The 21,553-nt window shown below is 37.1% G+C and overlaps 1 protein-coding gene and 2 long non-coding RNA genes across 3 annotated transcripts; 1 reads left to right on the top strand and 2 right to left on the bottom strand.

Annotated features, from left to right (window-relative positions):
- Positions 1-1,809: 1,809 nt before the first annotated feature.
- Positions 1,810-3,111, bottom strand: LOC127093743 (uncharacterized). The gene has a single exon (XM_051032648.1). The coding sequence runs from the start codon at positions 3,109-3,111 to the stop codon at positions 1,810-1,812; it is 1,302 nt and encodes a 433-aa protein (XP_050888605.1).
- A 3,397-nt stretch (positions 3,112-6,508) lies between these two features.
- On the bottom strand, positions 6,509-9,546 carry LOC127096890 (uncharacterized). The gene is made up of 4 exons (XR_007792851.1): positions 9,399-9,546; positions 7,324-7,448; positions 7,144-7,180; positions 6,509-6,999 (listed from the first exon to the last, which is right to left on the bottom strand). It is a non-coding gene; the product is annotated as an uncharacterized LOC127096890 (long non-coding RNA).
- Positions 9,315-11,663, top strand: LOC127096891 (uncharacterized). Its single transcript, XR_007792852.1, has 2 exons — positions 9,315-9,458; positions 10,142-11,663. It is a non-coding gene; the product is annotated as an uncharacterized LOC127096891 (long non-coding RNA).
- The last annotated feature ends 9,890 nt before the right edge of the window (positions 11,664-21,553 follow it).

The raw sequence follows: 21,553 nt of genomic DNA, 5'->3' as shown, positions 1-21,553 counted from the left end.
GCTTGAAGCTCAAAGATTCTGCCGGATTGTTAAGGTAAGGGGGGTTTATCGTCGATTAATGGGTATTATGGGATAATATGTAATGGGTAGTGAGAAACCGTTGAATCGACCCTAATTGGGATTTGGAATGCTGAAAATTTGTGATGAATAGGTTAAGTGAAAACCGTAATCAAATTGATAATTGTGTGTGTAATCAAACCGATAAATTGGTGATGAATGGCGACGAGTAAGTTTGAGTGGGAAGGGTCTGGGATGGGCACATGAGATCCCTGCCCAAAGAAAACGCGTCTGGTGAACTGTCATGTTCGCCTAGCGAACATAACCTTCGCCTAGCGAAGGAACGCGCCTCAACCTCGCCCCAGCGAGATTGAGAGGTTTTGCTACTGTAATGTTCGCTGTGGACTCGCTGGAGCTTCGCCTAGCGAGTGAGTGCTAGCTGTGTTTTTCACCAAAACAGAATGAGTTCGCTATTACCTTCGCCTTGAGCTCGCCTAGCGAATTAATTTACCAATTTCCTGGAGCTGTTCGCCTTGAGCTCGCCTAGCGAACCAGAGCTTCGCCACTGCCTCGCCTAGCGAGCAAGGCAGAAGAAGTGTTTATACATGTGTTGCTGAGGTGTTTCATACATGTGTTGAGAAAGTGTTTTATACCTGTGTTGATGATGCGTTGATACATGTATTGATGATGTATGATGATATGCGAAATGTTGTGAATGTATATATTATGCATGTATTTGTGAATGGACTGTTGTATGGCTTAGAGTGTGAGCATATGTCCATTGTGAGTTGTTGTTGATGCTGCATTGCTAGATGATTAGTGTGCATGGCATAGCCTGTGGGGCTGTAGCTAATTCCCATTGTGAGGAATTGGTGAGTGAAATGTTGTGAATTGTTGTTGATGTTTGCATGCTAGATGATTAGCTTGCATAGTCTAGCCTTTGGGGCTGTAGCTAATTCCCATGGTGAGGAATTAGTGAGTGAGTCATTAGATCTCAATGAGTGGGACTAGTGAGCTTAGTAGCCGTATCCAGAGGGATCGGTGAGCTTGAACTATATGTTCAAGAATAGTCGGTACCGCATGTGTAGAGTCTCATTGCATAAGAATATGTATGGCGTATAATATGAATGGATGTGTTCCAATATTATACGTGTGTTGTGTTGTTGTTAAATATGATTTGAGATTATACTGGTATTGTATATTGATGTTGAGAATGATGTTTAAGCCAATGAGCTATTACTGAATGTGTATTGCAATTAGGATGATTGATGTGTTAATTACTTGGCATTACATGTTGTTTTATAATGCTTATTATATTGATTGAGGAACTCACCCTTACAACTATTTTTCAGGTAACGAGAAATGAGTTGAGTAGAAGCAAATGCTTGGAGTCTAGTGTAGTCTCCCTAGTGGGTCATGCTCTGATAGATGTAACATCGGGCGGGAAAACTTTGACTATTGTTGTTGTTGTTGTTGAACTAAATTACATGTGATGTTACATGTTTTGCATGATTGAGTTGATCTCTATCCGCTGCGTAATTGTGCAAATACTTTATATTTAACTTTAAATAAAAGAGCATGATGGTTATATTGTTTAAATGGTGTGGAATGTTTGTGTGACACCCTTGGTGCACTATTACTCTGATTATATGTTTATTATTTTAATTAAATTCTTGGGGTATTTTAGAAGGGTGTTACACATGAAGTTTTGCGCGATATGTCTAATGCAATAGACGTGTGATGAAGGAGGAAACTGCCATCCATTTTCCGGGTTGTTGTATGCACTCTTTATCGGTTCATGCCTGTCTGATATTAGGCATAGATTTGCTTGGGGGTAACGTGCATTCTCAAATTCTTAAGAAAGAAACTCCAGGCTTCCTTTGTCTCACTTTCAACCAATGCGAACGCTATCGGAAATATGTTCCCGTTCCCATCATGTGCCACAACCATCAACAGAGTCCCTTTGTACTTGCCATACAACCAAGTTCCATCAACCTGCACAATTGGTTTACAATACGCGAAACCACGTATACATGGTCTAAACGCCCAAAACAGACGATGAAATATCCTTTGGTCACCCAAGTATGAACCATCATTTGAAATCACATGTAAGGATTGTAATTCTATAATGGTACCTGGTAGATATGTTTTCATTACCAATATCCACTGCGGAAGATCGTTGTAAGATGTCTCCCAATTTCCATACAGCGACTCAATTGCCTTACACTTTGCAATCCATGCCTTTTTGTATGATATGATATACCTGTATTTCTCAACAACATGAGCGATGATAACCTTCACCTTAAGAGAAGCGTCCTGATTTACAAGCTCCATTATGCTCTTGCTAATCATTTCTGAACTGAGTTTTGTATGGTCTTGTGACATGGAAGTGGTTGCGCATGTATGATGCCCACTAGACTTACCTACTCTCCACCTTGAGTTGCCCTTGCGCAAAGAGACCCTGCATTTGAAATTGCATGTTGAATTTCTACATTTGATGACAAAACGTACATTGTCAGATTTAACCACAGAAAAATCTAGACTACGTTTTATATGCCATTGTTGCAACGCCAGAACACACTCTTCCTTATCTTCATACTCGATGCCCTCCTCTATTTCGTCAGAATTGTGAGTTGATATGAAACTGCCGAAAACGGAGATTGGTTCAGCATCATCCAAACTTATGTTTTGCATGTGCGCAGGTGGGTTGTACAAACTAATTGGTTGCGCTCTTAGTGCAACGGTCGGTGTGTCGAATATGTCCTCATTGCCATCGTCATCGCTAACACCAAATAGATCTTCAAATCGAACCTCCTCAAGATCATCCTCACTATTCTCGCCTACCTCTTCATTTGGTATGAAAGGTTCATTATTTTGAGTCGGCTCTTCGTCAATGGCTTGACTCATTCCATAGTCGTGTGACTGTACAGATTGCGTTGGATAACCGTGATTTTCGTTGTGAGTCGGTTGTTCTTCAACATCTTCATTGTGACTCGGTTGTTCTTCAAGTTTATCGACTAGACGAACATATATCTCAATGCTGGGTAATTGAGATAATGTTACATGACATTGAAACATCGACCTGACATCTTCGTCGGTCTCAATGGGTGTCATTATGTAAAAGACGACATTATCATCTCCATTAAATAATGGTTGACGATAAATGATGTCTTCAACATAACGTTGCAACTTTTTTTCAATACGGTCTTTTAAATGATGAAAGTCGGAGTTGATGTGGATTTTGAACATAGTTAAATTCGTATTGCAAAATGAGAATCCCTCACTTGGATCTGTGAAAAGTGACCCTTCGGAATGGATAGAAACAATTAAATTTCTTTGAGCCATGGATGTGTAATATTTGATTTAGTTTAGGAGATATGAATATATATTTGGTTTGGTGAGAATAAATGAGGATGTTAGTGGTATTTATAGGAGATATGAATGTGTATTTGGTTTGGTGTGAATATATTAATGTATACAAATCACATGCTGATTTTCATTTAATAGGAAGAGAGAGAAGAAGGGAAACGCGTGAACCATGGCCTGTACAAGCTCGTCCATTGATTGGACGAGGCAAAACCCTAAAAGAGTGAACTCGTCACTCCATTGGATGAGCCAATACGACAAACGCAGCACCTCACCATTCCATTGGACGAGCTCACAAAGACCAAGGCATAGCTCGTCCATCAAAGTGACGAGCCTTAGGACAAGCTTTTCCGCAGTGAATTTTCCCTTCAGCGTGGGAATCTCAATTTGCAGGATTCCTTACAAAGTTTTTTTGCATGCATTCCATGCAATGTCAAATCCCCCCATTAAAATCTTTACCAATTTATTTATTATATTTTACCACTATAAATAATTCATACCTCTACACTTCCTTCTCATCATCTACCTACAATTTCTATTTCACAAATTCTTACTCTCTTCAATTTCTACACTTCCTTCCAAGATGTCTTTGTTATGGATGGGCGAATCACACCGTGGGACGGCGGCAAACATTGCCGAATACGTAAGTCTCTTTCAAATTTACAGTTTTTTATTTCCGTTTTTTATCAGATCAAATATTCATTACCGTTTTTTATTTTAATTTCAGCAAGATGGTAGGTTTCGGGTCCATTCGCATACATACATTCAACCAAGTGCGGTTATAATACCGTATTTGGAGCTAGCAGGTTTTGCAAATGTGGCCAAAATTGCAAGTCTAAAAGTAGACTCTAAACTAATTGTGGCATTGTTAGAGAGATAGAGACCGGAGACACATACATTTCATTTACCAACAGGTGAATGTACTATCACACTAGAGGATGTGAGTATGTTATTCGGTCTCCGAATCCATGGTAAAGCTGTTAATGGCCCAACCAACGTGACGAATGATGTTTACATGGAAAATTTGGGCATCGAACCAACAACTTCGGATAAAAATGGGGCTTCTGTCAAAATTGTTTGGTTAGAAGCAATATTAACGCAACTCAAAAATAACCCTAACCCGTCCGAGGCAGAAAATATTTTACATGCAAAAATTTATATTTTACTATTAATTGCTACTTTTTTAATGCCAGATAAGAGTCACAATTTATTGCATTCTTCTTGGTTACCTTTAGTAGGAGACCTTGAAAAATGTAATACATACAGTTGGGGTTCTGCTTGTTTGGCGGCACTATATAGACATATGTGCAAGGCGACCCATAAAGGAGTCAAGAGCATAGGAGGATGTGTTGTATTACTAACTGTATGAGCATTCACACGCACATCCCTTGTTAGCCCCGGTTAGTAACGAGGTTCCATCACATCCTTATGCATTAAGGTAACGATTTTCATTTAAATGCAATTTATATTTATCAAAATTATTTATACGTCACTTTAACGTATTTTTTTTAATATGCAAGATGGTGCAAACGAGGTATGAATTATGGAAATAATCCTCGTCATCATCTACGAGGGTACCGTGTTGCAATAGAACACATGGAAGAAAACGATGTAAGAATGATTAATTATAATATTAAACTTATTTAAATTTTTTTTATACATTCTAATAGTTATATTTCTTTTAACAGTTTATTTGGAGGCCGTACATACAATATCCAGTGCCTGATTATAATGACAGCCGAGTCTGGAGTGCAACAACATATATGATATGTTTCTTTACCGTTGAGATGCATCAGACGGATCGAGTCAAACTCCAATTTGGATTTGAACAACAAATACCGTCTCAGCCAAGATGTCTAAGTGAACACCATAACATGACTATGGTCCAAGCTTGGGACACGCATTGGCAAGATTTAAATAAAGAAGAGCTGAAAGAATGGAAAAGAAGAAGGCATTTGGTGTTACAAGGAAACTCGGTAATTGGTGAGTCTAAGCCGGGTAGAGAATACATGAATTGGTTTCTATCAATTCCTTTTATGCACGTTGCTCCGACACAGTTTTTGAATGATCCCCGTCAACGTGTAGCTTCTTCAACCCAACAAACAACATCACCCCCACAACAACATAACCAACCATCATCCTCAGCTCAACAAACATACCAACACACCCAGACCACACAACAACACACAATTTATTCCACCTCAACCCAACACCATAATCCCCACACTCCATTCCCTCAAACAAACTACTATTACAACCAACAATATCAACAATAAACCAACATACGCCCACCCATACAATACACTCCAATTCCTCAACCCAACTTTGAATACTCAAACCCTCATTCTCAACCCCAACCTTCTAACACCACATTTGCACATCCCACTCCCACATACAACCCTGATGATGTCTATTATCCTCCTATCCAACACACCTAACCCGAAACCTACACACAAGCCACACATTCACTACCCAACTTTGACCTCACCGATGACCATTTAATGAGTATGCCTTCTTTTGGCTTCAAGAGCTGGATGGTATGGATATGCCTCCAAACACATCACAACAACATCAAAGTCAACAACATCAACAACAACAAGACACCCTTCACGAATTGTCTTCCGACTCATCTCTGTCTCCCGCAAGACAAAGACAAGAAGACTTGGGCAAGGGAAAACGCAAAAAAGTTGGCACAAGATGTGGAACAGGCGGTCACTATAAATAAAATGTATTGCTTCCATTATATCAATAAAATGTATTTCTTCCATTGTAATTCTTAAAAAAACAAATTATTTCTATTATTAATATTCTAAAAAATAATCATTTTTATTATTAATATTAAAAAAAAACAATATCAAATTTTTTTATTATCATAAAAAACTATTATTATTTACATTTTATTTTAAATATTTTATAAAAAAATTATTATTATTTTTTTAAAAATGAATTATATTAATTAAATATAGAATTAATTAAAAAACTATTTAATAATAATTAGAAAACTATTTAATAAAGTATTTAAAGTATTAAAAAATAAAAATAAAATGTTTCCTTCATACCCTCGGCCATTGATTGGCCGAGCCCACACACGGCAAAATGGGCCTTCATGCCCTTGTCCAACCATTGGACGAGCCCAATAAGAAAAAGGGGGCAGATTGAGAATTTTTTTTCAAACTGGGGCAAGGTGGGAAATTCTTTTCAACTTTGGGGCATATGGGGAAAAAAGTCACGCTTTGAACATCTTTGACTGCAAGAAACCAAACAATGAAAAAGACAACTTAATTAACTAATCAATCAATCAACAAAATGGCAAATTAGCTTAATACAACTGAACCAAAACACTAAACCAGAACCGAGTTACTAACACAACTGGGTTTATCCTCTGCATCAAATCAGTTGCTTCTTGAATGGTTGTGATGTTTTCAGAGTTATCATCCTCAATATTGAGCCCAAATTCTTCCTCTAATCCCATAACTATTTCAACCTGCAATATCACAAAACCCTAGCTCTAACATAAGCAACACAAACATCCAAAGTTCTCCCTCAAAAACCTTCAGAGTATGAACATACTCAGTCAAAGGATCCTCTCTTACAGCATCTTTATCATCATATACAAATGTGCTAAGTGGATTTCACCTATCGAACGAAACGAAAAATCAAACACATGAATTTCGAAACAAAAAATCAAACAATTCACGCGGAATAGAGAAAAGTTCGTGGAGATCTAAGCGAAAATGAAAGAGAAAGCATAAAACAGAAGAAACAATTGTGAATCGTTACCTTTGTTTAAGACAATGTCATCCAAGATCATGTCAGTCTTCAAGTAAAAAAAATAATTATCAACAATCAAGAAACATCATCAGTTACATACAAACTCAAACAAAACAAAAAACCACAAGTAACTAAAAAAGTAAATAACAATCTAATCAATACAAGTCCAAGTATAAGAATAAAGTTGACCTGAAATGAGCCTATCGCATTCTTTGGTCAAATTAACAAATCTTGATGTGTCTGCAACCAATGCGGCACCGGTCTCTAAAGAAGTCTTGGCAGTCTGATATTTCTCAATCTTCATACATGCATTTCTGCAGCCAAAACCATATATAAATAATCAAACAAATCATTGCATTGCTAACTCCATGATCCAACCACTGATCAAAATGAGGATGATCAGTTTGAGGATGATTTTGATGATGAAGCTGGGTATGAGATGTACCGTGTTCAAGGAATTCTTAGAGAATGGGTTACAAGAGATGAAGTGCGTCTCTTCATAGCCAGGAAATTCAAGGATTTCTTACTCACTTATGTCAATCCAAAAAATGAACATGGAGACTTTGAGTATGTACGTCTGATTAATGAAATGGTGTCAGCTAACAAGTGCAGTTTGGAGATAGATTATAAGCAATTTATCTATGTCCATCCCAACATTGCCATTTGGCTTGCTGATGCACCTCATTCTGTTCTAGAAGAGATTGAAAATTTGGGCAAAGACCCCAGAATTGGAGAAAGGATTGTCAAGTCTATTGCTCCATCAATTTATGGTCATGATGATAAAAAACTGGAATAACTTTAGCTATGTTTGGAGGGTTTGTAGAGGAACGACAATTGTTTGACTAGCCAGGTAAGAGAACTTATATTCAAATAGAGGAGAAAAATTGAAGACTCAGAATCATCTCCTTTTTTATTCCTTTTACACTGTCAGTGTATTTCAATTAAATCCTTTATTTTTTACAAAATAAAAATGAAATATTAATAGAATAAGTTTTATCAATTACAAAAATAAAATTTTTATTTATCATTATATAGTTTATCAAAAACTTAATATTTTTCATTTAATCCTTATCTTAGTTAATATAATAGAAATTAAATATTAATGAATTAAGTTTTATTAATTGATAAACTATATAATGATAAATATTCTAAGTTACATTAGAAATCCTAAGAAGTTGATTGAATATTCTAAGTTAGATTAGAAATCCTAAGAATCAAAATCAAGAATAAAATTCTATGTTGAGTCCTAAAATTGATTGCATTCTAATCCTAAAGGGAGCTTGCAATTGTTGGACTATTTCTACATTAAGGGCAAAATAGTCATTTGACAATTATGGAATATTGAATTAAAATTCTAATGATGAAATCCTAATTGTAATTGATTCTAAATTCTAAACTATTTTCTAAATTCAATGAAATTCTAAAATACCCTAACATGTTAAAAAGATTAATCTAATTAACCTAAAATTCAATTAACTCGAAATTCTAAAACTAATCCAATTTCTAACCAAAATTAATATTCCTAAAAAATTTATTAAATTCTAATTAAGACTTTATTCTAAACTTCTAAATTTCAAAAATTCTACCTGATCCTAATCCTAAAGATTTCAATAAACCTATATTCCTAACCATCCTAAACTAATTACATTTCTAAAAATAACTCCTAATTAAATCCTGATAGTTTCTAACTTGCAGACACCATGAAAGACTGAAAATGGGCCTTAGAATGGATAAGGGGTGTAGGAAACGGAACCAAGGTGCGAATAGGAAGCATCAAGGCCCAAACGAGGCCCAAATTGGCTTCAAGGGGTGTCTGCCCGAGAGAGGTGCATAAAGGAATTGGTTCGGGTCTTAGGCCCAAACCGTTAGGACTCGAAGCGGCACATGTCAATCTCTACAACAACGTTCACGTGAGATTCTACACTGCGGTGGTACACTCCTCGAGCTTCTCTTCCATCATTCCATCATCAACCGCGTCTAATCACACCTTGTTCAGTCGTGGATGAATCACTGGAATGTCTTTCTTTGAGAGAATCCGGCACGGCGGTGTATCCCTCATCTTTTAGCTTCGCATTCATCAATTTAATTTTGTCACTCTGCGGCAACTATTCGTGGATTCACGTCGTTCTTCACTCAGTCAATGCTCGCCGATGCGCATCTCGATTTGGTTCGTTCTCCTTTCAACAACTGCTACTACTAACGTAATGGCGTCGACGCAGAATTGAAACTATTTGCATAATGAAATAGGAAAAATGAAGACTTACCGGTTTCACCGCGATGTTAACAACATGTATCGATTGCGCTTCTTTCTGTTTACGTACTTGGTGCGTGTATTCGCTTCGTGCTCTCCCTTCTTCTTCCTTCTTGATTTCTTCGTGTGAGTGAGGATCTTGTGATTTGGTGCAGTGTGCGTGTGGATGGATGCTGAGTGGAGATGATTTGCGAGGATTGAAGCTCAACTGGTTAGAGCTTGAAGCTCTAACAGTTATGGTGATGAGCGTGTGGTGAGGTTTGAGAGGGTGGAGAGTGTGAGTGATTTCAGAAGAAAAAGAGTAGGGACCCAAAATGAATTGTGGTGCTCTGAATTTATAGAGTAGAAGTTCGGATTGAGGGAGCTTGGAGATTAGCTTCGGAGTTAGTTATTCTGGTTAGGAATTAGGATAGGGTTGGATGACTAGGATTAGAGTCAGTTAGTGATAACTAACCCAGTTAGCTGTTGGTAACTCACTGAGTTGAATCTCTAACTTAGTTAGTTGGTCAAAATTCTGCCATCATTGGAAAACAAATTCCTGTTAGTTGGAGAGTGAGGCTAATGGTTGGTGAAAATGAATGTAAGTTGGATGGTTTTTGTTGTCACAATTGGGAAATGGTTGTGAGGAATTTGTTAGGTTCAAAGTCTATTATGGTTAGTTTTGGTTTATGGGATTAGTTAAATTTGGTGTTAAATTCCGTTTATGGTTAATGTAGTATGTAAATGAAGTTAATTGATGGAATTTTGGTCCTGCAGGTTTGGTTTAGCTTCCGTCGCCGATGTTTGCAGCTTCCGCTCTGCCAGTTGGTTTTTTAGAAGGGACATAATTAACCGACATACGCGTCCTCTCCACTATATTCATAACTTCACTCTGTTCACTACCATACTAAATCTGTAAGAGAGCAGATACGTCACAGTGAAGTCCATTGTTGTTATCTCGGTATCAAAGGATTGTGGCAGGTGATGCAAAGCCATTCCTTGTGAGGTTTCGTTTAGTGCTCGTGATGATTGCAGGCATCAGTGTTGTGAATTAAGTCCGCAAATTCGGGCCTTGCTGGGCTGCAGCAGGATTTCATGGCTTGATGCAATCAGAGCAAGGAAAATTCTGAAGCCATGGTTCGTGTATGCAAATTATCAGGATGAGAATCCAAAACCAAACTATATCTCAATGGTCTGACAGTCATGAAAACAATATCCTTTTTCAAAAACCTCCCAATTTCTAGAACAACAACCTTCCCCTCCTTAAAATCACCGTCCTGAAACACTCTCTTACACTCATCAACCAATACTTTAAGCTAATTAACCAACTGCTGCAGCATTTCCCTCTGGTTGAAAAGAAGAAAGACAGTCAAAAACCTAACTAAGAATCTCAATTGTTTATTCACGACGTTAACATCATGTACTGTCCGAAATAGAACTGGCCGATTCGAGACACGATTTCTCTGATTTCCCCTTACTCTAACCCAACTTCAATTGGCTTCTGACGATTCTCTTATGTGTATACTTTTGAAAACCTTAGAGATATACGTATCAGGCATGCGGCATTGGCAGTAAGGTAAATCTCTGATTTTGAAGAAACTTTATTGTCGGCTTTGTCAACGGGAGTCCAGAAAATCTCGCTTACAGGGACGCTGCTGTTGAGATGTTATCATGGTCTGCTGCAACAAAGTCACAACGTGTTGCAGGTTTTGGTATCTGTTTGTCGTCACCGGCGGTATGCATCTTTTGGAGTATTTCCTTTTGCCTTCAAGTTGTTGCACTGCCATTTATGTGTTTCAAAGCCCTAAATTTGGTTTGACCAGCTGCTTGGCACACCATAACTACTTTCCAACCCTTCAAATATAGAATAACCAAAATGTTCCAAATACAACAAATTGATTCACTAAAATCCCAACACTCCCTTAACCAGTTCAAACAGATCTTGAAAAGAACTCACAACACAAAGGGTTAAAACAAAGTGGTGTAGCTAAATTTTCAGCTGATCTGGCGAACATAACAAGGAACAACAACAAAGAAATTGGAGCCCATTTAAGTGAGTTATAAGGTATAAAAATATGAGAAAATTGAAAGGGTTTTCAACAATAAAGGGTTGAAATTTTTTAAAGTTAGAGAATAACTTTGCAATAGAGATTCAAAGAAATAACTTTGCGATAAACATCAATTGAAAGACTGAACCACCATCGCATGCTGTTTTATCCTTATCCACAAAAGATTAATCCACCACAAATACTCCTTTTAGCCACAAAATACCTACAATAATCAAGGGAAGAGAGAGAAGAGAGAGAAGGAGAGAGTGAATGAGAGAAAAGGAGGTAGTTGAGGAGAAGGTATTGTTTTTAGTTAGCGGAAATATACCCGAACGTATCGCACGCTCGAACATACAACAGAGTCGCCATCGAACTTTATTTATCCCCAAAGGTAAGGGAAAACATCGATAAAACCCGAGGGAAAGAGATATACTGGGTAAGGAAGTCGGTTATGCAAGGGGAAGGTATTAGCACCCCAAACATCCATGGTACTCCATGGGAACCATTTTGATTGTTCTCGCTCGAATAGGTGTTAGTTAAAGATTACTCGTAAAAGAATGAGGAAGGAAAGGAATAGATAAAGTGCTCGGTGAGGATTGGGAACCCCATGCCTACGTATTCTCATAGTGCAATGAGGAATTCAGAGCTCCGTAGTTCAGAGAACTAAAGGTGGGAGATGAAAGGAAGAGTGATCAAAGGTGTGGTCTGAACTAAAGGATAATGTGATTTGAACTCCAACAAGGGGTGAAAATATGAACCCAAGAGTAAAACTGGTATGAACCAACACGTGAGGGCCTACAACATCGTATTGGAAAAACCGAAAAGAAAGGGTTGCCTAAATGTGGCTGCAAAGTAAGTAAGGAGATGTTTGTCTAAGCTACAAGGTCTGACAATACAAATAAGTCGGCTCTTGGTTCACAAAAAGGGTACAAGATGGAGCACAAAGGTATGGTGTATTTGGCTCAATGAATAAGTATATCACATGAAGTGAATGAAGGTAGAGTATGAGTGTATCATGGGATGAACGGAAGGAAGTGACTGAAGTTACAGAATATAGTATCTGGTGATAAGTGACTGAAAAGGTTTATTTTGAAATTGAAAGTCAAAGTATCTTGGAATCCATGGGAGAAATAGAATTTGTACCATAGAGGGAAACATCGTTAACCAATACGTGGACTAGCGGACCACCACTGTAGGGTTTTAGCTAAAAAAGGAAGGAATTAAATGTTCGATTGCATAGCACGAACAACTCTAGGTACAAAAGCGGACTATTCATTAAGCGTCCTAAAAGGGTATATATGGAATTCCAAAGAAGGTGTATCTCGATGTCAAAGGAATAGTATGTCACTGAGTGAACGGTTTATGATCGAAGGTAAATAATGGATAGTGAAAGATATGGATGGTGCCCTAAGGCGAAGGAGGAATAATTAGAAGTATGCTCACCAAGGATTCACATCCTCGTGCCTACGTATTCTCATTCTGCAATGAGAAAATCAGAGCAATCGTAGTTCGGAACTACGAAAAGAGAGAAAAGGATATATACAGTGATGAAGATTATAACTTGCACCAACAGAATGGTATAGAGGGAGCTCACGAAGATAACTGGCTTCGAACTCAAGAGCAAAACTGGTATGAACCAACACGTGAAGGCTTACAACATCGTGTTGGAATAACCAAAAAAGAATGAATTAAGTGTTCGACTGCATAGCGCAAACAACTCTTGGTTCACAAGGCGGACTGTTCATTAAGCGTCCTAAAAGGATGAGAATGAGACTCACAAGGGAGTATTGTTGGGTGCAAGGGAGAATGTATCACTTGCTGGGGTACAAACAATTTGAGATCAAAGAGAAGAATTATCTTGAATCCATGAAGGAATAAACTCTGAATGGAAGAGTAAAGGTAAAACAACAAGTGAGGGGCCCAAGGCATCATATCACTGTAGTGGAATAACCAAAAAAAGAATGAAGTGTTTGTTACATAGTACAAACAACTCTTGGTTCACAAAGATGGACTGTTCATTAAGCGTCCTAAAAGGATGTGAATGGAATCCAAGGAACAATGATATTTGATCTAAAAAAGATGGTATTGATTGATGAATGAAGAATGATTGATTAATAAATAGGGTAGCTCGCGAAGAAATCGGGTTCTCCTGCCTACGTATCCTCATTCTACAAATGAGGAAATCAGAGCTTTCGTAGTTCAGCCCACTGGGCTGAAAAGAAATTGATTGGAGGCAAGAAGAAATGGATGATTGAGATTGAAAAGATTAGAATAGAATGATTGAGAATTGAATAGAATGGAGAGACTTGATAGTTACTGGATGAGAATCACACTAACTTTCAAGTGGAGAGAAGAGTCTTTGTAGTTGTTTCTTGTATGGAAGATGAAGACCTTATTAATCGTTCGATTCGAATTGCACTAAAGTCTATGAATGAAGGTGAATACGATGAGCGCTGGCTCATACGTCCCATACCCAAAGATACTCAGAATGGGGGTAGGAATACTCCAGTCCCACTCCTTCTCCATTACTTAAGGCTCGTATCGTACAACTTGATTCGTGATTGATAAGTTGTTGGTTGTAGTCCTTGCTTTTGTAGTATTTGCTTTGTGAAGATAGACTTGTCAATTGTATGATTAGAATTGTGCTAAACTCTATGAATAGAGGTGAATACGATGAGCGCTGGGTCATACGTCCCATACCCAAAGATACTCAGAATGGGGGTAGGAATACTCCAGTCCCACTCCTTCTCTATTCCTTAAGGCTCGTGTCACACTCTTCTAACTTTGATTAACAAGTGTTGAAGACGCCACCTTTGATGTGCTTGAAATTTGAAGACGCCACCTTTGATGTGCTTGAATAATCCGCTGCTTGGTATAATTGAGGATGCCTTGATTGAAGATCTTGTCTTGAGGCCTTGAGCTCCACAATGTGAAAGAAAAGTCCTACTAAGTGACCAAGGGTCTTTTGGTCACTCAATTAGACTGGGGGATTATACAAGTTCAAATAATTTAATTAATCAAAATTCGTTTTGATCAATTTAATCGGGGGTTTTGTTTTAGTTTTGAAGGGAACTAATTTTTGGATCTAATTGAAGTTAGTAATTGTTAGAATCTATCCTAAGGGATCATGCATTAGAAGTTGATTGAATATTCTAAGTTAGATTAAAAATCCTAAGGGAGCATGTCAAAATCTATCTTTTTAGTTCTCCTTTGTGAGGTTAGGAGAATCGTATACTTTGCAATGATCTTAAAGGTAAGAATTATTAATTGTAGAATAAATAATATCACAACAAACAATCTCCTTTTTGTATTATCCTATTAGAATTTCTTTTATAGATTTTTTTTGTATGGATCCACCATTTCTTGGTATAAAATGTAGTATTTGTCTAAAAGTAATATTTGATATAATACTTTTATTAGAATACATGTTTTGAATGCATTATTTAGTAGTCATAGGCTATTACAATAATATCTTTTAAGTAAACAAATTTTTTTCTTAGATGTGAAAGAACAACCTCTTAACAACATATTTTCTTTCATGTCTTGAATATGAGAAGATCCTCTAGATACTATTTGATTTCATCAATGTTGTCATGGGGATATCAGAAGGTACAATAACAATTGAAACTCGATTAGAACTTACAATAACAACTGAAACTCGATTAGAACCTTTGTTCAATGGAAGTACTTTGATTGCATTGAAACTCGATTAGAACCTACATTAACAACTAAAACTCGATTAGAACCTTTGTTTAATAGAAGAACTTTGATTGCACCATTCCATGTTGATTGCACTGAAACTCGATTAGAACCTACATTATTCAGGATGATTCCAATTTTCTCAATTGTGTGACCATTATCTATTCTTTTGTAGATAGGGTATCCATCTTGATCAACTATTGTAGAACTCTGAAACTTTTTGGGATAATATTTAGAACATTTGCCTTCTAGTGAACTTTTGTTAGTCAAATCACAAGGACCATAAACCACATGAGTCTTAACCAAATTATAGCATGTGACAATCCACTTGATAATGTATATATCTACAAATGAGAAATATGAGACATTTAAACAAAATATATATGTAAGATGGAATAATAACAAAATAGATAAGTAAGATGGAATAATAACAAAATAGATAAAATGAAGAACTTACATGCAAGGACTTTCACTAAAATATCCTTCTTGGTTAAATCTGAAAGCAAGTGATCAAATTTCATTTTGATGATTATGAAAATGATATCTGGTCTATCTTGAGGTTTCAAGTGGAGGGTTTCAAGGACTCTTCGTCTGGCCAATTTGGGTTGCATGTAAAAGTGATGAATAAATATGGAAAATCAACCTTACTACAAATAGCCATGCCATCATAATAAAGTTGATCCATGAACCTTCGCTTCCAACATATGACAATGGTAAAACAACTCTTTTACATGTGGTAGAACCTAATGTTGGACTTTCATCACTGTCTTCGTTCAAATTTTTGTATTTAGAAACTCTAAGCTTTGCTTGGTTCTTCCGTGGCCATGTTAATCTTTCTGACTCCAACATTGTTTAATCATCAACCAAGAATTATTGAAATAATCTCCTAGATGATAATAAAGTTTTAGCTTCTCTTGATCTGCTAAGTATCCAAAATGCCAACCACTCTCTAATTGTAAGCCTGTTATTCTTGCTGTCATCAAATATTTTCAAATCCATATTCGCTACATTTGGTCTATAACCATCTTCACCATAAGGAAAAATCAAAGGATGTTGAAAATCAAGATAACTTGCATGAAACTCATATATTCTTTTAAGTTTTCCATATCTTGTTTCCATAATGATGTCCCTTTCCATTGTTATGTTTACACACCAACAATTAATGTCGCTACTTCAGAAACAGTATCAGTCTTTATATCTGAGATGAGTCTAAATTTTAAATTATGGATATTACCATCATTTATTCGTTCGTTTTCTATTTGAAAACTTCTTGCATGGGGGTTATGTTCATACAACATTGCAAACAGTTTCTGAACAATAGTTGGATCAATATTTGTTGTGTTCCTAACCATAAAAAGAAATTGGAATTAGTAAATGAAACATAAGTTGTTGAAAAGTAAAGGCAATGACTAGAAGATAGAGTTAGTTACCTTAGGCCATCCATTCTATTAAGCACTTCATTTTCTTAGTCATAGATGTATAGTTGTGCAAACTTAGGTTTTTGACCTTCCGGTGACAACAAACTAACTATTCAATGACATGATTAACCTTGAGCTAATTGGTGGTGGTCCACAATCATTGTTGTACTTGTTATCCAAATTAGTTTTAGGAGATGTGAGAGCAAACATCATAATATAAATTCGGATTTGTTATTAAAATTTAAGACTAGTCAGTGAACCATGATAAAAAAAAAGAGTAGACTTGATAAAAGTGGAGGTGGATCTTTTAAAAATGGTAGTTCAATTTTACAATTGCCACCATCTAAAGAATATTTAGGATTAGCTGCATCTTAAAAAAGTAGACTCGATAAGTGAAACGTGAATATCGTAATACTCTATGAATAAAATGTATGAGAATAAGTCAATTGTTAATTGTTGTAAATGCAAAGAGATATAATTAAAATTGTTAAAACAAATGTGCATTAATACCGTTTGACGGTTGAGGCATGGGAATATCGGAGATTCCAATGTGGTTTTTTTACCGAGATAACCCAGTTTTTCGAAAAAATTCCCAAAATACCCCAGTTTTCAGAAAATTTCCCAATCTACCCCACTTTTAGGAGGAGGCGCCAATTGAATTGGCGACTCCTCTTAAAAATTGCAAGGAGGCGCCAATTGGATTGGCCAGGGCACCTGCCCTAGCCAATCCAATTGGCGCCTATGTGTAATTTTTAAGAGGAGGCGCCAATTCAATTGGCTACTCCCTTAAAAAAGCCTCAAATGGCAAAACCTCCAACATGAAAGTTGTAGATCTTTTCAAGACAATGAATTTGGACATAAATTTTGCATCATTTGGATTTTTTATGAGAATGTTATGGGCAGTTGAAGTTGGACTTCTGATTTTTTCAACTGTTATCTGACCTATAATGTTTTGTATTATTGCATGTGTTTCTGTTAGAGTTATGAAATTTTGTGCAACATAACAACTGAAGTATACATCTTAAATTTTCCAATGCACTTGGTCCCACCTCAAAATAATTAAAAATGAGTGAGTTAGGTCCTTGCGAACTTGACCCAAAATTAGGGTTTCTGTCAAAACATATGTATGTGAATTTTGCCAAAAAGGACCAACTTCAAGCCCTTCTGTTTGAATGATAAAAACCTCAAATGACAAAACCTTCAACATAAAAGTTGTATATCTTTTCAAGATAATGAATTTGGACTAAAATTTTGCATCATTTGCATTTTGTTTAGAAAGGTATGGGCACCTGAACTTGGACTCTTTGACATTTCAACTATTATCTGACGTATAATGTTTTGCATTATCCCATGTGTTTCTTTTAGAATTATGAAATTTTTTCCAACATAAAATTTGAAGTAGACATCTCAAATTTTACAATGCACTTGGTCCCACCTCAAAATAATTAAAAATGAGTGAGTTAGGTCCTTGCGAACTTGACCCAAAATTAGGGTTTTTGTCAAAACATGTGTATGTGAATTTTGCCAAAAGGGACCAACTTCAAGCCCTTCTGTTTAAATGATAAAACCCTCAAATGACAAAACCTTCAACATAAAAGTTGTACATCTTTTCAAGACAATGAATTTGGACTAAAATTTTGCATCATTTGCAATTTTTTTGAGAAAGGTATGGGCACCTCAACTTGGACTCTTTGACATTTCAATTGTTATGTGGCCTATAATGTTTTGTATTATGACATGTGTTTATTTTTGAATTATGAAATTTTGTCCAACATAACAATTTAAGTAGACATCTCAAACTTTCCAATGCACTTTGTCCCACCTCAAAATCATAAAAAATGAGTGAGTTAGGTTCTTGGGTAGTTGACCCAAAATTAGGGTTTCAGTCAAAACATGTGTATGTGAATTTTGCCAAAATGGAGTTTAGACAAAGAAACCTAATGTTTGGAGTTTACAGAAAGATAAATTTGATATAATACGACTTGATATTAATAAAAGTTGGAGTTTACAGAAAGAATCCTAATGGTGATGACCGGGATCACCTAACCGACCTCCGGTCCCACATCCCCTAGCTACCCTAACCCTTGGCCCTAACCCACGTTGACGATTCTGCACCGGTGTTTGTTCATCTGATGGTCTAGGAGCGTCATTACCTCCTACAGGAGAAGATCCATTGAGGTATTCAGCCAACTCAGCATAGTCTTCAGTATTCAATGATGATGTACCGGCGTAGCTGAGCTCATGACCCATGCCAGAGAAGTTGGGGTGTGGTTGACTCATGGATGGGCGACCGGGACGGTTGAAGGGAGACATGGGTGTGAATGATGGGTCTAGGAAAGGTTGTAAAGGTTGTTGGGGTGTTTGGAAGAGATATGGTTGTGGGATGTTTTGGTATTGTGATGTTTGGGGTTCTTGGCTACGGTAGGAGGAGGGGCGGTTAGTGTTTTGGCTAAGGCGACTTTGGTAGGGTGATGGTGTGGGTGCGAAGCGATGTTCGGTCTGAGGTTGATGGTCCATTTGTTGGTGGTGGTATGGGGGATGTTCTTGGTATTGGGGTTGGGTGAATGGCATGTTTTGGTTGTATGTTTGTGTGTTTGTGGAACGGAAAGTTTGACGGATAGGTGGTTGTGAGTAACCGGGCTGAGAATGTTGTTGGGGGTTAGATGTTGATCCTTCTTGTATATAACTTGTCTGGCATGGGTCGTAGAGGTACATATCATCGGCGATGAATTGAAATCCAACCGATCTGTACCAAGCCATATAAGTACGACTTGGTTTTACCTCATTTGGCATGACTGCGTCAGTTAAGACATGGTCATGACGGTGCTTCCACTTGCGACACTCCGATCTTGCGAAGGTTTGCCAAGGGTTGAAGTTCCATTGGTCGTTCACTTTACGCATATGCTATTCTCCTAGGCTAGCTGGGGGATCTGGGATATTCTGGACCATACCGAACTGCAGCTTCACACGATCGGTGTTGTGCATCTCCACTGTTGTGAATCGTATTATCGGTGTGCATGCTGTCCATACGGCTGCGTCTTCAGGGTTGACCTTATGCTCATGATCCAGATTAAGGTATGGACGCCAAATGAACTGAAATGTTAAAGAAGATAGGATTTAAATGAATGTAGAAAAAGTCAACATAATATGACGAATTAATGAAGTTATTTTGCTTACGTCTGTCGGTCGAAGGTGATCCAACAGGTTGCGATACTGAGTAATATAGTGTCTCGGACATCTGCTGTAACTCATACCACGTGCCGACCATCTACACCAAAAAGTTAAAATAAATTAGTTATAGGTACTAAACTGTAAGGAAGTAAGTAAAGATATAGCAATTTAAACAACTTACTTTTTTGCATATGGAAAAGTGAAAGGGTTGTTATTGACCGGTGCTAGAGACGGTAGTCTTGACCATCCCCATGCTTGTAGCAAAATAGCACATCCAGAAAATGTAGATGTGTCTTTGTGGGAGTTTTTGCACAACGAACTATAGAGATAGGCTAGACATGCGGATCCCCAACTGTAACTACCTATTCTATCTACATGTCTAAGTAGAGGTAAGTACATAATATGCATGCTAGAACCACTACCTTCGGGAAATAAAAAGGATCCTAGTAACAACATAATGTAACACCTAGTTTTTATTATTCGAGCATCTTCGGTAGAATGCTCATCTAAATATAAACTATTATAATATGACTTTAGGCATGAGAGTAGTATACCTTGACCTCTAGCATTATCATCTAACAAATCAGTTTCTAAAAGCTCCATGCAAATTGAACTTGCATAGTTGGTCTTACCATTAACAGCTTTGCCTTCAATTCGTAGTCCTAAAAGCATGTAGACGTCTTCCAACGTCACGGTACACTCACCGGTTGGAAACCAAAATGTGTGTGTCTCTGGCCTCCATCTTTCACATAAGGCTAGAATGAACTTGTTATCTATAGACCAAGACATAATCTTGCTAATCTGACCAAAACCGGCGAGTTCAACATAAGGTTGAATCATCGGGTCCATTGGGACAAATTCGTGGACTCGAGTTCGAAACCTTGATACATCCTATAATAGAAATAATATAGCACTTGACTAAGTCGGTATTTCAAAATAAAATGGGGTTGGTGGAGATGAAACATAAAAAATTAGTATAAGAAAAAATTTACGTATGTTGCGATTGTCATACGGTGAACTGACTTTATGTGTTTTGCTTTTAATCGCAATGTCGCGGATAGCAAGAGTCGCCACCGACTTTTCTTTTATCCAATAAGGAAAGGTGGAAAAGAACAGGAAAGACCTTAATTAGATTTTGGGTTCGGGAGGTACATTATACAAAGGGAAGGTGTTAGCACCCTTTGTATCCATGGTTATCCATGGGCTCTTAATTGCTTGATCACTTATATTATTTTTCTTGTCGGAAAAAGTGTTCGTGACTTGTTTAGAAAATGTTTTGAAAAAAAGAATTTAACTTTGTAATGATTCTTGTATGAATGTATACAAAGTGGTTATCTCGTTTAGTTTTGAAAATGGTTTAGAAAAATATAACTCAGTAATGATTCTAGTATGAATGTATACCAAGTGGTGATTTTCTAGTATTTGTGAAGTGTGAAAAGTATTTTTAAATTGTGAGTAAGCAATTAAGAGTTATACCTACCCAAGGTCTTTATGGGCATTTCCTGTCCTTGTGAGGATAAAACCGTCCTTATTATTGAGAAATAAGTAGTTTTATCCTTTGGATGTAAAAAGGGTCATCGTAGGGTCATCGATCGGTCATTGCAAGCAACGGTTGTAAGGATACCTTAGCATTCGGAGGGACTATCATCATTTAACCGTAGGCTACACCGAAGGGTCATCGAGGGACAAAATCATATATTCAAAGGCAACATCCGAGGGACTATGATTTATTGTAGAGGGACATGATGATTTAATCGAAGGGTCTTGGCTAAGGGTATCCCCACATTCGCGGGACATGACCGTAATACCATAATACCGTAAAGCAACAAAGAGAGGTCCAAGATCACATATTC

This window comes from Lathyrus oleraceus, chromosome 6 (assembly GCF_024323335.1).
Source record: "Lathyrus oleraceus cultivar Zhongwan6 chromosome 6, CAAS_Psat_ZW6_1.0, whole genome shotgun sequence".
NCBI lineage: Eukaryota > Viridiplantae > Streptophyta > Magnoliopsida > Fabales > Fabaceae > Lathyrus > Lathyrus oleraceus.
Note: the sequence above shows the minus strand (reverse complement) of the source record. Positions and strands in the feature narration are given on the sequence as shown.

Coding starts and splice junctions, on each gene's coding strand:
- LOC127093743 (XM_051032648.1), bottom strand. CDS start 3,111: ATGACACCCATTGAGACCGACGAAGATGTCAGGTCGATGTTTCAATGT.